At 37.8% G+C, this 17,578-nt stretch overlaps 1 protein-coding gene across 1 annotated transcript in view; it reads left to right on the top strand.

The window, feature by feature from the left end:
• Positions 1-87: 87 nt before the first annotated feature.
• The window catches only part of ANAPC10 (anaphase promoting complex subunit 10), a 36,656-nt gene continuing 19,165 nt past the window's right edge, over positions 88-17,578 (top strand). Inside the window, exons 1-5 of the mRNA XM_072405881.1 lie at positions 88-228; positions 3,183-3,247; positions 5,260-5,380; positions 6,046-6,136; positions 8,855-8,975. Coding sequence (XP_072261982.1) covers positions 5,266-5,380; positions 6,046-6,136; positions 8,855-8,975 — 327 coding nt within the window. The 5' untranslated portion in view covers positions 88-228; positions 3,183-3,247; positions 5,260-5,265. The remainder of the gene's footprint in view (positions 229-3,182; positions 3,248-5,259; positions 5,381-6,045; positions 6,137-8,854; positions 8,976-17,578) is intronic.

Raw genomic sequence — 17,578 nt, 5'->3', positions numbered from 1 at the left:
CCCGCCCACACCGCAGACGTACTGTGCGACGTAGAGCGCTGCGCTTCACAGAGAAACGCAAATCCTTTGTCGCACATGAGCGGGTTGGGGAGATGACGTCATCAGGAGGCTTCCATCCCGCAGAGACTGCTGGCGGCTATGCAGGGAATGGTTTGAATTGGATGTGATGGTGCCGGGGATGAAGTGAGCAGTGTGCGCAGACTGTATGTGATATCCGGCCTGGACAGAGTATGTTCTCTATGTATTGCTGTGTGAGAGCGGCGGCTCTACTCTACTCACAATGATAATGTTTTGCTCCTCTAAGGGATACCTGTCATTATTACACAGTGTTTATATGGCGCCAGCATATTACACAGCGCTGTACATAAAATAGAGGTACAAATGACACACATACAGACACAGGAGGAGAGGGCACTGGCCCGAAGAGCTTACAATCTAATGGGATTTCCAGCACACAAGCTGTGAATGGCCGAGCAGTGTAATAGAGCCGGTGTTGTCAGGGGAATGGAAGGGAAGTGTAAGCCTTACATACATTGCTCCGCCATTCTCCGCAGCTCCTGTGTGCTCCGCGCTCCCGCTGGTGATACTCCTACCATCACTAGCTAGTTGGCTACAAAAGTCTCTCTCCTGCACCTACATTTTATTATACCTACACCTCCCCATTCAGGAGAAATTGGGGTTGAAAGAACATAAAGGGACAAATATATGTGATGGGGCTCCATGGTATAGTAGGAGTGTTGAAGTTTTCGTGGGGAGGGAAGTGTGGTTAGCCACAATAATCCCCCACTTATCTTACATTTCCTCTACTTCCTCTACTTTTAAAGAGAAATTGGGTTTTAGAGAAAGTGGCCAGATTTTTTTTTTTTTTTGACAAATGGAGTGGCATACGTCACAGATCTGTGCAAGTATAGATGTCATTTTTTATTTTCACTTTAGTTCCACTAAAGTGGAAAAAAGATCCCTGATTCTTATTAGAATTTTATGTTTGGGACCCCGTTTCAGGGGGCTGAAATTAGGTTTTAAATCAAAAGTAATAAATTAGGTATCGGCTCTCAGGGTCCCCTGTGTACCCTAGAAATGTCAAGTTTCTACAACAATCCGTGTGGCAGTTATGAAGGTTTATACATAGAGGTAATAGCGGCACGGACACAGATCTCATACTTCTGACACAACTGATCTCCGAGGTCTATAGAACACACCCACTCTCAGGGAGCTCACTGGAAGCCGATCACATAAAAAAGATATGTGCGTAAACAGAAGTACGCATTCCCAGGGTTGGATTTTTTCATAGGACTATGGCCCTTCTGCCTCATTTCATTCATAGCCCCCCAACTCACCCGCAACAGTCTGCAGCCTGGGGGTTGGGGACCACTGGAGTAATCAACCCATTCAGTATGTCATGTGAATCGGAGCCTAAGAATGAGTTTGCTCTTAGGCAATGATAAGTATTATTTTTATTGTTATTATTTAGCACTACAACATCTTCCAAATACCCCTGAAGAAGCCAAGTGGGGAAACGTGTGGGGTATAAAGACGTTTCATTTTATGTACATTTTTTTTAAGATAGAACAATTTCTTTGTAAACTTAGGTTCCAGATCCCAGATGAATAGGTTTAGGACAAGAATTGTTGATTACTCTTTCTGTATATACAACTTATTACTCCAATGGAAACTCCTTTTCTTCCTAATTAGGCCCCTGTTTCTTTTTCCCCCTTTAAGTTTGTTTCAAAGTAGCAGAAAGTACTAAAGTGTTTTATTCCACCACTGGCATTGATCATGTGATTCATTCACCCAATCAATATGAGCTCTATTTATATGTATGTGTATATATATATATATATATATATATATATATATATATAGAACTCGACATTTCCTGGTGGGAATCAATTACTGCCAGTGAAACACATGGACCTAGAAGATTCCCACAAATTTAAGGTTTGAGGGAATGTCTGACACCCTGTTTTATAAAGTAAGCCCTATGAGTTTCCCCCAAACACTAGCTGAAGATAATTTATTATAAAGGTTTGTAAAATCTCTGCAATGTATGAAAGGATCGCAGTATGACAGATATCTGTTCAGTAGAAAACATTGATAAATGGGAGCTCTGGGTTTTCATTTTTCAGTAGGAATTCAATATGGCTTTACTATGTCGTATTACAGTTTATAGAACACAAAAAAATAAGCCTGAAAACCCAGTCATAGTGGTGGCCATTTTAGTACATATTTATTGTTCTGCTATTAGGATTATTTTAGTGACTAAGCAAATGTTTCATCTTTTTTCTGTCCATCCAGCACTGCACGTTATTACCGGAGAGTAAGTGATGGTGCTTTTGGATCGAACATTAAAAGATAGCATTCGGTCCTATGACACTGCCTTACATTGACTGACACATAAAGCAGCAAATACACTAAAGGGGAGAGTCATGGATAGTGCTGATAGGGAGGAGAGGTCTGTAGGGCAATATTATTCCACCAGATCAAAAAATACTCCTTGTACCAAATGGAGGCTTTATTTGCTATTCTAAAATTATTACAGCATTCTTCCAAGCACCCTTTAGCTGGGCGCACCACCCAGACAGCTGCTCAGGCTGAGCTTTGTGAGTGAGAGTTAGCAGCCTCCTGTCTCTGCTGGGAAGAGCTGTACTTAATTTAAGTTTTTGGTTCCTTGTCTGTCCACTTTTTGACCACCCATTTAAAAAAATTTCCAGGAAAACCACCAAGCAATAAAAAAAAAAATACTTTCACAATCATGGCGGGCTGGGGTGGGGACCCTCTCTTTGATATTCTAAACAATCAGTAAAGCTGGAGTTCATCTTTATTAGTTTAATGATATTGAGTTTACAAGTTGTGTAATCAACTTTACGCTAAGGAAATCAGCGTAGCAATTATTATTCATAGTGTTATAGTAGTAGTGTGTATATAGCAAATAACCAACATTGTTGTTTTTTCACCTTCTGGTAGGAAGTCATATTATTTCATATGCTGGAATCTTGTGGAGAGAGTTGTTCTATATTCAGACTTTCTTTGAAAAAGTAATATGATTATTGTTGCTTTATGTAAATTAATCCTTACCATGTTGCCAGCAATAAAATAATATATATTAGAAATAGGAGATACAAAAGTTTTGTGTAGTCTTTTATAATAAATGATAATTTTTGTTTTTTTTTCTTTTTCATCAGCTTGTCTACTGTTGTCTCCATCTCCTGTTGTATTAATTCGTCAGCACACTCAGAAGCACAGCAAGGTTTGTAGACCTAATTTTCCTTATGCTTTTTTGTCCTCTTGTGAACACCTATTTGTAGGCAGACCCTCTCTAAAACCTTATGTAACTAATTCTATCAATACCCAAGTACTAGAGCTTTGCTTACTGGGCATTGTTTGACCATTTTCTTGTAAAGTCAATAACAAGGATGCATCTCAGTGCCACAAAGGGAATTTTGCTGGTACCTTGGCTGTTTTACTGCCTGCACAGATATTTGTGTGCATTAAAGCTTTTGCAGTTGCACATTTATGTTTTATATATATCAATATATCACATCCTGACACGTAGAGTAAAACAAATGTGCAATGTAGTGCGCTATATATAGCAGAGGTGTTTTTTCCTTTTTCTTTATGTTCATTGAGATGTCATTCAGAAGAGATGGAAACACACATATATAGTACATTACTGTGTATTGTGCTAACGTGGGGTTTAGCACATACCACTACATTGCATTTATGTAAAATTCACTGTTGGCTTGCTCACAAATTTTTGGACATTGACAAGGTGCTTTCTGCCACCTCCCCTCCCTCTAGACCAGGGGTGTCAAACTTAAATACACAGTGGGCCAAAATTAAAAACTTATACAAAGTCGCTGGCCAAACTTGAAACTGAAATAGCATTGCTACTACAATTCCTTGCGTCTATAAAACAGTCTAATGCGGGGCCATGCATAGGCAGAGAGGCTGCTGGTCTATAGACGTCAGTGATGCCACTACTACAATTTCCAGCATTACTTTCATCTATAAAACAGTCCAATGCGAGGCCCTGCATAGGCAGAGAGGCCGCTGGTCTATAGACACGAGTGATGTTGGAAATTGTATTAGCAGCGCTATTTCAATGCAGTGGCGGGCCAGCTGCAATCCATATTTAGGATTCTTTTGGGGGCAAAAAAAAGGATGTTGCGTCGCAGTCCAGAGTTTGACACACCTGCTGTAGACTTTGTAGGTATTTGTTGCAGTCTTCTCCCCAGAATTTTTTTTAAGCTGGGTGTGAAGAAATTGTAGCCAGGTGGTGACCCAATTTTCAATAAATACCCAAAAACAGCCAGGTGATTTGCATGGGTAAAAGGGTCTGGGGAAAGATGGGATTGAAATGGAGGTACAATAGCATTTAACAAGAAGATGCTTTCAATATTTATTATTTAAACATTTATTTAGTGTGGGAAAATCTACTATTTCCAGGCTTATGTGATATTTGTGGTTTTGAAATGAACATTTGTCAGGGAAAAAAGATAAAAGATGAAATGTTTAGGTCCCGTATAGCTCTTCCATTAGCAAAATAAATGCCCACTGCTTATTGCAGAGCTATAGGACATACTCAGCAGGGGGGACATGTGTATATATATTTCTACTAGGAGAATCTTAATGTGTGGACATCTGTCCTCTTCGACTTTCCTTCTTTCCTGTTGTGTCTTTAGGAGAAAATGTTAAGAATAGTTCTCCATTGGGATCCTAATATTTGTTTAATTATTTATGATAATAATATTTATTATTACCTACATAGTTAAGAAACACATTGTAAAATGATGGAACCATTGTTTCAATAAAAATACAATACAAAAACAATCCAGAGCAGTGTTTCTCAAAAGGCAATTGTAAGAGCAAAGGGTTGTGCATGTAGCATTACAGGCATAATCATGGTTTGTATTTATCAAGATCATATGTTAGCAGCAAAGTTTTTATAGATGCTTTGAGTTATTTTCCTTTTTATCTTGGGCTTGTTCACACCATAACATGTGTTACCACAGTTCGGGTAAACACTGTAGTTATGTGATGTCAGTCAAAAGTAATTTTGCTGTGCATCTCTATAGTGTGCTGCAACTCACCTGTGATGTAGTGCTTATATGACATATATATTCCCCTGCATTCATAGACATTTAGCAGCTGTTTTTTTTTCTTTTATAGATTTGTTGATAGCTCATATAACTCTCTGTGTTATAGTGTAAATGTTTTCTATACATGTTTACTAAATTTTTTCCTTATGTCCTGCAATAGTTGGAAATGACAACACCAAACAAAACCCCACCAGGTGCTGACCCCAATCAGTTAAAAAGGACTGGTACTGTTCGAGAAATCGGCTCTCAGGCAGTTTGGTCTTTGTCTTCATGTAAACCAGGTACTGTATTAACCAGGTTTTCAGTAAATTAAATTTAAAAATACTTTGGTTTCATGTGAAATTTTTATCATTTGAGTCCACTCATAACTCATATCAGTTTTAGGTGAATTCCTGGGGTAAATATTGTTCTGGTTTCCATTAGACAAAACACAAGGATAGAGAAAGCCTCTGGGTGTATTATATAGGGATGGTTATTTAAACACAAAATAGTCATATGTACTTTAGCTATAGAGCTTCCAATTCCATCATGCAGTATAGATACATAGCTTTCCCAGCAGAACACAATTACTTCTACAAGAATTCTCCCTTAATGCTGTCTGCATGTAGATGCCACCCACAGGCATCTAGAACACTGCAGGGCTCTTGGCAATGATTACCTAGGGTACGTAAGGAGAGGTTGTATGAGGCGTAAAGATAGGAAAGACACAATCGGGATACTATTTTAAAAAAATGGCCATGTTTGGCAAAGATGTATCTGAAAACTTTAGTAGTGCTATGGAGAATGGTGAGATATCAGTTCTTTGAATATATTGGACAAACATATATTCATAACTAGCACATAATTAAAACAGTTCAGTGTTTTTTTACATTTTAGAGAAGGATAATCCAAGGCATTTTAAATTTTACATTTTAACGCTTTTTTTTTTTTTTTTTTTTTCCCCCAGGGTTTGGAGTCGACCAGTTACGTGATGACAATTTAGAAACATACTGGCAATCTGATGGATCACAACCTCATTTAGTTAATATTCAGTTTCGGTAAATATTTTTCTTTGGTAAAAGTTTGGTAAAAGTTGCATTTTTTTTTTTTAATAGCTCCAACACTTCCAGGCGTGTACCTAGTTTCTCCTCTGATTAGAATGTTCCACGTTATCTTTACAGCCACCCAGATCATATCTACAGTAATGGGAAATGTTATTTGATTAAAGTATTTGTAAAATGCCTTTTTCTTGTTCTTTGAGTATTGTGGGATGGTAAACGAATTGTGTTTTTTGTTTTATTGCCCTCTGTGTTCCGTTAGGGCGATCTTCTTTCACAGGATGTTAGAGATGATGTACAAATTAATGTAACGTACCACTCTCTCTAATCATATACCGATGACAAGTAAATATTTTAGATTTTCTCTCATATTGAGACCTGGTAACAGTAGTGACTAGAACAGTGGTTGCCCACCTTTTCAAACCTACTACGGACCTCTAAACTTACGAACACGGGACCGCGCATGCCCCATAGTGACGTCCTGATTCCAGAACCCGCCCACTCTTCCATCGCTGGTCTGAGCCTGTGTTCTGTACGGGGGACATGGTCCGCAGCTCTGGCTGATAAACCCCGCCAGCAGGGTCCTTCTCCTGCCCAATTTGTGGGCGAACCGCCCAGACCCGCGGACCACCGGTTGGCACATATGGACTAGAACAACTAGAGAGGTTGAACATTTCAAGCAGGGACACAAACAGGAATACAAATGTGATCGATGCCTAAACATTTTCTGTCCCTTTCTGCAATAATGGCCTGCCTGAACGAACATTTTTAAAGGTGGAACTTTAGTTCTGCTTTAATTGCCTCACAGTATCAAAGTGATGGGGAGGCAGTAAAAAGGAAATTAATGTAATGATATTTTGATTGGTCACTTGTTTACTTGTCCTTGGCACCCTGCTGCTGCCAAGAAACACTAGACCTCTTATATCAGTCATTAGACTTGATATTTACAGAGAGTTGATATTAGGGCCCTTAATTCTATTAAATTCACTTTTTTTTAAAGTAGCCTGAGGTCAATAAAAGGCAGTTACTGGAATATTAGTCTGTGGATCAGTACTATACAGGTTAAGGAGCAGGACCGTCTGTTGAGTGAAAACACTAAGGGCTCTATTTATAAAACAGGGAATCTGATATTCACTGGTTGAATCAGGTACTGCTATGGAAACACCTAGAGCTGGAAGATTCCACAAGGGAATGTTTGAGGGAATGTCAGATTCCCTGTTTTGTAAATAGAGCCCCAAATAAAACATATTTTTTTTTAGATATTTAGGGCTTTCCATTCAGCACCCCAAATCACTGACCAGTATGGTGTGTATATATCAACCCACCTTGCTTCATCAAATAGAGATAGCCTAATTTCCATTGTCCCATGACTGAAGACGTTGATTGAAAATGTCTGGATTCCCTCTAGACATGCATTCTGCTTTTCACAGCTGCCTGTAAAAATGATAAAGGTGGTACCTGCTTGTACAGTTGTAGTATTTGTTACTCCAGGGGCTAAACAAGTGCAGCATAAAAAACATTTTTGCTGCTTTGATATCCTTTAGTGCATTAGGAGCTATCCCCTAAAAGCTCCCTTATAATTTATTATTACACCACAATAAATTAGGAGGTTTCTGATTGTTCTGAGAACATAAAGTTGGTGAAAAGCTAAAACAGCAGACAGCCACCATTAGTGAGCAGACATACACAGGGGAGGAAGGAATGGAAAGTAACAATGACATGAAGACCAAATAAAATATATGAAAGATTGGGTAATCCTAACTGGTTTCAATTGGATGATATACCCAATATTTTTTGATGTACTACAATTTTCCTGAGGAATTGAAATCTGCAAAAGGCATCAAAATGGAAGTGGGACTAATTTGATACAGTTTCACAAAATGTGTTGTACATTTCATGTGTTTTGATGTGAAATAAATTAAGCTTTTACAATTATATGAGGCTTAAAGAAATTAGGTTATAAAGTGGTGCCTGAAAAGTGTAGTAAAGTTTTTTTTTTTTTGATGAAAGAAAACCTAAAACCGACTATAAAAAACAGGCTGTTAGCAGTTGGTCACGTTCAATGGAACTTCACATGAATAAGAAGAACCTGTTTGGATAGGGACGAAACGTCATACCTTTATACAAAATGTAACAATAAACTTGAGCATGTAGGTAATAGGTAGTTATACAAATTAGAAATCTATATGTATAGTAATAACAATTCTGTTTTGCATGCTTGGTAACTTTAATTTTAATTCATACTGTAACATTTCCATAGTCATTGTTCCTGAAGTAGACTTTAAACTGTATTATATATGTCAGCTTCATATCATAATTTTTTCTACAAGCCAAATAGGTGTAGTTTATTACTTCCTTCTATTATGTGCCGGCCAGTAAACATAGGTTATATTGTCAAGAGGATCCAACCATTTCATACTGTAATACACTGTTTCTTATTTACAAATACGCTGTCTTATGTGCTTTTGAATTTAGAAAATAGAGTTCAATATTAAATTACTGTTTTGCTCCCAAAGTCTGCAAAATACTACATTTGAGGCTTCCTGTAGTTTATTGTTTAGTGAATCTTGTTTATGTATGTTAGCATGTGCCAAGCCTTTGCAAATTATTTCAGGCATAATGCTCACATTGCCCAACTTATAAAAGTGCAGCAAAAACATTTTGATGAGCTCTCATTGTGGTTCTTTTACTCTGTGTTTTTATTTTTCTGGCTTACAGAAGAAAGACTACCGTGAAAGCTTTATGCATTTACGCTGATTACAAGTCAGACGAAAGCTACACTCCAAGTAAAATCTCGGTCAGAGTGGGAAACAACTTCCACAACCTTCAAGAGATTCGGGTAGGTTGATTTTGTATGTTTTTGTTTTGCCTAACACAGTCCAATTGGTTTCAGTATTTAGCACTCTAAGTTATGGGTTGTTAAATGTGTAAACTTTAACTATTTCCAAGTTGACATCATGTGGTTTGGATCTTTTCCTGATTGTGTAACTATTTTCAGTGCATTCAGTTTCTCTGAATCAATTTTTTCCTTGTTTTAAAGGAAACGTGTGCTGAAAGAAATACAGATACTGCCTTTGCTGACATCGTTGCCTGGCTTTCACTTGCTTCAATATGTTTAGTCATTTACCCAGAGTATGAATGCAGCCAATGACGTCTGACCTCTTCAAGTTGTTCTGGGTCAGTCACTTAGAATATTGGAGCCATGAGATCGTCCTGAGAGCCAGGCAACTGGTCTGTACAAAATGAGAGGTTAGCTATGGCAGCCTGTATGATTTGCATATTTTCTAAGCTAAGGATGCCTTTCAACCAATCCATCAAAAGGACATAATTTTTAATACATAATAGCATCCTGACACCCTGGATGTTACATCACTAATAATGCAGCGTAGGGTTGCATGCATCAATTATATGCTAGTGTGAGATGCAGTGGATTCCCTGACCAGTGTGGCTGTAAGAAGAAGATCAGAAGCAAGATCAAGGTGCTTTTTATATATATCCTGTTTTTGAGCCACATTTAAATGAATTCAACATAAAATAGTTTTCTTATGCTTTATACATTATACCTCTGTGCAATGTAGTTTTGTGGTTTAGCTGTTGTGTAAGCTTTAGTTTGGAATCAGCACTATTTTAAAAATAATGTGATCTAGTTGAAACATTGCTATCACGTTCAGAGGTAGATAAGTCAGGGTGGGATAGCTCTCAATGGCTTGGCATAGCTGTCACACACAGTATATGCATACAATGGGAAATTTATGAGATGAATAACAACTTACTGTGCAAGTCAGAGGTGGGAACTCACACAGATGAAGGAGAAGAATATGTTTACTGGATTGTATCTTAAGTTTGTGTATCTTTTCTGTTTAGTGAAGAATGGAGAATGTTCTGTCAGGTCTAGGTCTTGTTTAGGAGGTTTCTTTCCACTTCTTATCCCATAGACCCATGCAATAGCAGGAAATCTCAGTCAAAGGTTTTCACATCACTTTCTGGTGATAATGATTATTAAGACATACAGTGAGGGTAAATCTTCCTGTTGGGGATCACATACAGTACAAAAAGCCCTCCCATGAAAAAAAACAATGATGTGACACTATTTTGTGAGGTAGACCATTCTATATTTCTACATTGAGGGGCTGAAGCTATGGGTAAATGTTAGCCTTTTACTGCAAAGTCCCTGAGCCCTTTTGCAGAAAAAGTGTTTCTACTGCTATTTGCCTTTCTGATGACTAAAAATCTGTTTATTTTAAAATTCCCTCGGACCTACCACATGCAGGAAAAGATTTTATTATGTAATCATAGGTCAGAACAGCCAGAGGATAATACATGCTTCTTTTCTTTCCAACATGATTGTTGACACACAAATAAACTAGAAGATAAACAACAAGTGTGGTAGAGCAGTTTGTAAAGTGTTTTGTTATTTAATTGGATCCATCAGAAAATATTTTGCTGTTCAGAAGATTTTGTACTGTGTAGGGCTATTAGCCACGTAATGTCTGAGATTTAATTATAATTGGGTACTGGGATTACTTTACTGCAAGTTTTTCATGTTTGCAAAGTTCCTCTTTCTTGCTAATAAATTTCACATCTGCCATCTAAGTAAACCTCTGCTTGGAGAAATATAGAAGCTGCATGTCTGAACTTCTTCTGAAAATACAAGTTGTTTGGTTGTCATGATGACCTAATGACTTCAATAGTTTATTAGCCACTGATTCACTACAATGCACCTTGATTATTAGGTTCATAAATGTCTGACACAGATCAGCTGCTCTATGCAACATATTGCCTTAATACAGCAGTACAGAGAGGGGACTGAAGAAAAACTCTCTCCTTTCTGCAGCAGAATGATGACAGTATTTAATCCTAGGCAGAATCAGTTGGCTGTAGTAAAATATATAAAAGTAATAAAAATGAATATATTCTTATTTTTGGTTCCATAATATATTATTTCAGTAATTGCAGGATGTGTTCTATTTTTCTAAGCAGATGTAAGCAGAATTATTTGCTTGCAGATAAACCAAAAACATTCAGCAATAATCCCCTATTTGCAAAAAGCAATTGTTACCATCATGGAACACAGGCAACAGCTTGCCAAACAATGGTACTAGTGAAATGTATATTGTCTTTTTGTTGTATTCATTCTGAAAATAACAAAATCTGGCACCTTTATTGTGTCAACTGTCCACCAAATAGTATTCTAGGCAGCTGACTTTTATGGCCTATTACTGACACAAGCAGTGTTATTGGTAATATGTTTTCCTCTGTTCTGTCCTGATTTGCTCCTACTTCATTTCTGCTTTTAATAACTGCTTTTTAAAATGAACTTGGATCTTAATGTGCATTTCTGTATACTTTGCAGGAAGGTGTTAAATGCAAATATCAAGTGTAATAGTATTTTTATTGGTCTGAGATGACCTCCAAGTTTAAAAATGTCAATATGTCTCCAGCTATCCAAACATTGTTGCGCTTGCCATTACCCCCTTCTGTGTGTTATAAAAAAAAAAAAAAAAAAAAAAAAATTTCACCTCTTTTATGCTTATGCGTGACCCAGGGTTTTCTACTTAATATGCATTGCTAAAACAAATATTTAAAGGTTGTGACCACATGGTATGGATGAGATGCGTTCCTATTTTGTACTCAAAAGAACTTGTTGCAGTGCTGGTAGCATTTCAGTTTACTCATGTCTCACAGTGCACAACCGAAATAGATTTTTGGTGATATTTCTAGCCCACATGGGATTTGCTTTATATGCATTTTCCTTTTAAGATGTAGACTCTTCCTGAGTAGGCTGAATATGAAAATAAATGGTAAAATGGAAGCTGGGTACACACAGCTGTGTGCCTGTCCGTGTGAGTGATGTCTGGCTGAAAACTATTTGTAGCAGTGAGTCTGCATGTATGTTTAGGTTACTGATAATAACATTTTTATAGTGCTGTTTTTCCCAGCAGGGTGCAAATTTTTACTTAGTTATAAAATAGGGGGTTAAAGCTATAAAGTAGTAGACACAATGGACTTTATTTAAAGGGCAACTTTCGGCTAACCTTATCAAGTTCACATTGGTTGGGCAAAAAGGTAGTCATATAAAAGTTTTTTCTCTCATCCATTTATCTTGTACTATACTATAGGTATACTATATGTACCACCAGAGGGTAGAGGGTAGGGCATTCACCAAACATTCTGACGTGGTTAATCATTCCATGTAATTGAAAACATGTGCACCATAAAGAAAAGCCGCATATATGTATGGTGATTGTCACATTGATTAGTTACTCCTTGTCACATTGATTAGTTACTCCTTGTCACATTGATTAGTTACTCCTTAGTTTTAGTCCCATAGTCACCCCAGTCTCAGGCTGCTGTGATTAGAGTATGAGACTGAGGACTAGGGGCACACAGGGAGATGTAATTAAAAAATGTGCCTAAAGTGAATCAGTAGCTAGGCCAGGGTTCCTCCAGAGGTGGCCAGGGGTTCCTTGAACAAAAAGCAATTTGGGCCTTTGTCCCAATGGGCACCAATGATCTTTTTGGCTATCTGTAAAGGAGACATTCTTTCCCTGGCCAGTAATTTAGGAGGCATTCCTCCCAAAAATGCAAATGTACTTTGAGTTGTGGATATTGGTATTATTGTCATGGGTTCCCGAAGACTTGAATACTATTTCCATGTTAAAAAGGTTGCGAAAAAATGAACTAGACTATGGACATTTACATATTTACCGTAAATATTCTTGATTGACAGCAAGTTATCAACCACCGCTGTAGCTACAGGCTTTGTGGGGCAATATATACCTAAATGTCATTATCCTTTGCAACCCCTACAAACGCACTGCAATTGCTCTGTGTTGCTTTAGAAGTTAGAATGCTGCTGAGAGAGGGTTTGTTCATATTGACATTTGTGAAGTGGTGGGGATGACAGGATGTACACTCATCTGTCACTGGATGCCTCCAACTATGTGGCTTTTTATCCTAGCAGTTGAAAGGTGGTAAACAGGCAGAGGTGTTCTACTACAAGTAGTGCCTGAAATGTAGTATATACCACAAACATCTTTCACAGTCTACAGCTGCTTATCAAAAAAACTATCTCATGCCTTTCAGTTACAGGTAGTCCCTGGGTTACATACAAGATAGGGACTATAGGTTTGTTTTTAAGTTGAATTTGTATGTAAGTCGTAACAGGTACATTATTTTAACAAATGCAATTGGAACTGATGTTTGTCTCAATATATTATTAGGCAGCGTGGTGTCAGTTACTGTAAAGAAACCATTACTGTGAGTTATTCACAAACAACCAAAAAAAAAAAAAAAACTTTATGGAGCCTTTAACTGCTGGAGCTCCATAAGATTATCAGCGGCAGGGCAATGGTAATGCAAAACTTTGTGATTAAAATGAAACTTCTTTCAGTGGACAATTGACAGCTTGCATTCTTTCATATCTTATATTATAACAAATATGCCAGTCCTAACCTTTTTAATTTGCAGAAGCTCTTGAAGCAACTATTAGATCTTAACAATCCCTCACGGATAGTCAAACATATAATTGCTGTCATTTAAACTGACCTGAGAGGCAGATATTGCTCATTGTGGAGAGACCCCCTAGCAACTTCTGGCGCAATCCTGGTTGAGAAACACTGGTATTTAGTATCACTTGCACTGCCTGGGAGCTGCTTTATTTTACTTTAAAGTTTCCCTGTTAGGGATTCCATACCTGTGATAGGACAAGTTTTGTACTTTTGTACCTTCCCACAGTTGGTTGCTCACCAGCCACTGCCTATATTTCACACTTTTATATGTAGAATATTCGCTACCTCACCCACCGCACACTGATGCCTCTCACCAACTAATACTTTGGCACAGAACATTTAAGCCAGCATGAGGAATCACTGATTATGGTGGAATGACCAAACATGTGACTTTTATGGCTGGTCGGTACCTAAAGTGGCTGACAAGTGCCAAAGAAGTTTTGGTTTTGAATATTTCACAAAACAATTTTACTTGATTTTGATCATTTCACAAAGTCACTCCCCTACTTTATCTGTATTGTTTCTGTTTTTAAAACTTGATTTAGGCCTTTTGATTCAACAAATGCTGAGTTCTGTGATGCTCTAGGGCAGGGGTGCCCAACAAGTGGACCGTGATCTACCGGTAGATCGCAAAGGCAATGCGAGTAGATCGCACAGCCTTCCTTTCAAAATAAACTCTACCGCGCAGAGGAGTCCATTTTGACTTGGTCATTTTAAAAGTAGCTTGCAGGCCAAAAAAGTGGGGGCACCCCTGGCGTAGGATTTTATTGTTACTACACACACAGGTCTCTTTATGTGAACGTTAAATCTGACATTCACTGAAAAATTCCCTGGTGTAGAATCAACTGCTGCCATTTAAACACATGAACCTGGAAGATTCATTAACGGGGATGTTTCAGTGAATGTCCGATTAATTGCATTATAAATAAACCTCAAAGTGCCAAAAGCAGGGCACCCATTTTTTATTTATTCTCAAAGTTATAATGAAAAGCATGAATAATAGTACGAACCAATGTTTTCACTGGCAATATATCACCATTTATGAAGCTGCCTACAATAGGTACTTAAAGTTGATTTCTGACTGGTGGAAGTATTTTTCTACACCTCAATACTGTTTTTACTATATTTTTAATTGAATCCTCATGCATTCTAAATTGCAGAAAAGGGCGCTGATGTATTAAATCCCAAACTGATGGTGTTACTGTAATTAAATCTGCAGAAAATCAGATAAGTTGTAAGCCTCCCGTACAGATGAAACAAGCCATTTCAGTAAGTGTAGGCAGTTTGACTGAATGACAGTGTCTCAAAGAATATTGGTGTTCTTGGAGCTCGTAGAAGAAAAATTGGCAGGATGTGAGTTGACAGAAATATTTTATATAGCCAAGATCTTTGACTGTCTTTGTCTATAGCTGCTAGAGCAACAAGCACTTCATAAGAGATTATTTTATGTCCTACTAACACAAGAGTTCCTTATAAGTTACTTGTGTTTTCATAAAAAGATATTTTGTCTTGAATTGGAGGGGGAAAATTAAGCGAGACCTTCCCCCAAATATAAAGTAATTATATTGTCTTTTTTTTTTATCTAATTGCTTATGTTAACCCTAAAGTGGAACATAATTCCCGTTTTGTATCCTTTTTCTTTATGTGAATCAGATGAATTAAATGTGGATTATTACCACAACATTGGAGATGGGGAGCTATCACTTCATGATTTGCCTGATTTACAATAGAGATTTCAATTTCAAGGGAACAATAACAGCAAAAGGCTCTTGGTTTTTCCAGACCCATATAATGACCGGCAGTGAGGGAATATGAAGTCTTCCTTGGGTCAGTTTTTAAATGTTGCAACACTATTTCCTTTGTGATTGCCTTTCTGTTTGGGTAGAACTTGGCACTTTTTATACATACATTTTATAGTTTTGTGCAGAAGTCTCAGGTACAACCTTTTCACCAGAGAGGAAGTGAATAAAACTCTCCAACAGTAGCACAGAATTAAAAATCAGAAAATATTATAACTGCTGTTTACTTTGTTTTGTCTGTTTGACTGATGCATTGTAAATTGTTGTTCCTACAACAGGTAGTGATAGAAAACCTCCCCAACCCAACCCCACACTGTCTAAAAAAATATTTTGCCTAAAGATGCTATTCAGTTACAACAAAGTGTATACATACCTTTGTTGGTTCAGATACTTTAACACTTTCAAGGAGGGAAGATATTTTTATGTTGTTAATTTAGTGTCAGTAAAACCTAGGCCTACGCTTTTTGCCAACATTTCCAGCTGTTGCTAGATATGTCCAAAAGACTTCTGAGGACTATGATAAGGATGCACATGTTCAGTCCATTCACCCCTTGACATTACAATTCTAAAGTCAACACAAATGATAGATTTGGCTGCCAGCCTACTTATTTAAGTAGAGGAACAAGAGCATTCGAGACAATTTAGTATCATTATAGCCCTTTGCAAAACTTAGTCGGCTAGGACTTAGGCCAGGATTGGCTGAACATGTCAGCAGAGGACATATCTGTTCATTTGCTTGTTGTATAAAACTTTCTAATGATTTTGTGTGCTGACTTTTTCTTTTTTGGCTATGTTACCTTGTGGAAGAAACACATCCAAGCACCACCTATTGATTTTTCTGGATTATTGGTGAGCTGTTCTTTTCTTTAGTTCCAGCACTAAAGGTATAATCATAATTATCATAATATTCAAAATGGTGGTAATTTTGTCATAAGCAGTAAACCAGACATACCATGTTGCACTTCTAAGCAGCTTGCATATGTCAGATACAAATATTGGTGATCCAAAAACATATTCTCTTACAATTTGTATATATCTATATGTGTGGCTGAATAAGCACCTAATAGACCTTAACATTTTTTCAAAATATACAGTTATTTGGATTGTCTTTAGACAATACCAGTGCTTATATGATTTCGAAATATCTGATTTGTTCAGACAGTGGTGTTTGAAACACTCCTACATTCAGTATCTTCGGCATCCACTAGATGTCAGAGTTGCATTATTTGAAGGCTGTGTGCAGAGTGGTTTGAAGTTTTATCTCTTTTCTATGTTGGTAAAACTTATTACATTTTGATAACCAATAGCTGGAAATTGTTAATTCATCTCAGCTTGTATAAAGGGCAGAATTTTCAAGCACAGAAATCTTTTCACCACTGTCCCCAGCTAAGTCAATTTGACGGATGCAAACTTCTGTCAGACTAAAGACTGCAGCATCCTGAAGGAGAACTGTCATCAGATGGAAGATCATTGTGAGACATCAGACATTGAAGAATGGGCAGATCGTGGTGGGGCATCAGACATCACAGGATAGATAGATTGCTTTGGGATACCACACATCCCTGGGGTGGATCATTTTGGGACACTACACATTGTAGCGCAGGATCCTGCAAAGGTAAGTATTAGTTAAAAAACAAATAATAAAAGTTTTTTTGGGTACTATGTACCCCTGTAATTATTACCCAGGGTGAGGGACTGGATATGTGGAGGCCCCCTTATTAAAGAGGGTTTTCTGATTCCAAATAAGCTCCACATCTACAGCCCCCCCACAACAGGAGGGTCAGATTGCAGGGAAGGGTCATCATTAGGGACAGGTAGGGGTCTGTTTTTTGCTACACGCTTTTTACCCCTTTCTTTTTTGGCAACTCCAAATTCCAGAAGATCTTTTATAGATAGGATAAGAGGCACACGCATGCTTGCTGTCCCACTTCTCATCCGGGAAGGGTCTGGTTCCAATTGGGGGGGGTGGGGTGCATAAGGGTCAGAACCTAACCTTGGCCAGCCAACTATGATAGCTGTCACAGTCTGCCAGCAGAATTCACTGAGCTGTGCTTTTTGTAGTGTTGATTGAATTAGCCTCTAGTGTTGTCTTCAATAAGATTTGAGTTCTGGTATGAATCAGCCCAGGTCCC

The sequence above is a fragment of the Pyxicephalus adspersus genome, chromosome 3 (genome assembly GCF_032062135.1).
Source record: "Pyxicephalus adspersus chromosome 3, UCB_Pads_2.0, whole genome shotgun sequence".
NCBI lineage: Eukaryota > Metazoa > Chordata > Amphibia > Anura > Pyxicephalidae > Pyxicephalus > Pyxicephalus adspersus.
Note: the sequence above shows the minus strand (reverse complement) of the source record. Positions and strands in the feature narration are given on the sequence as shown.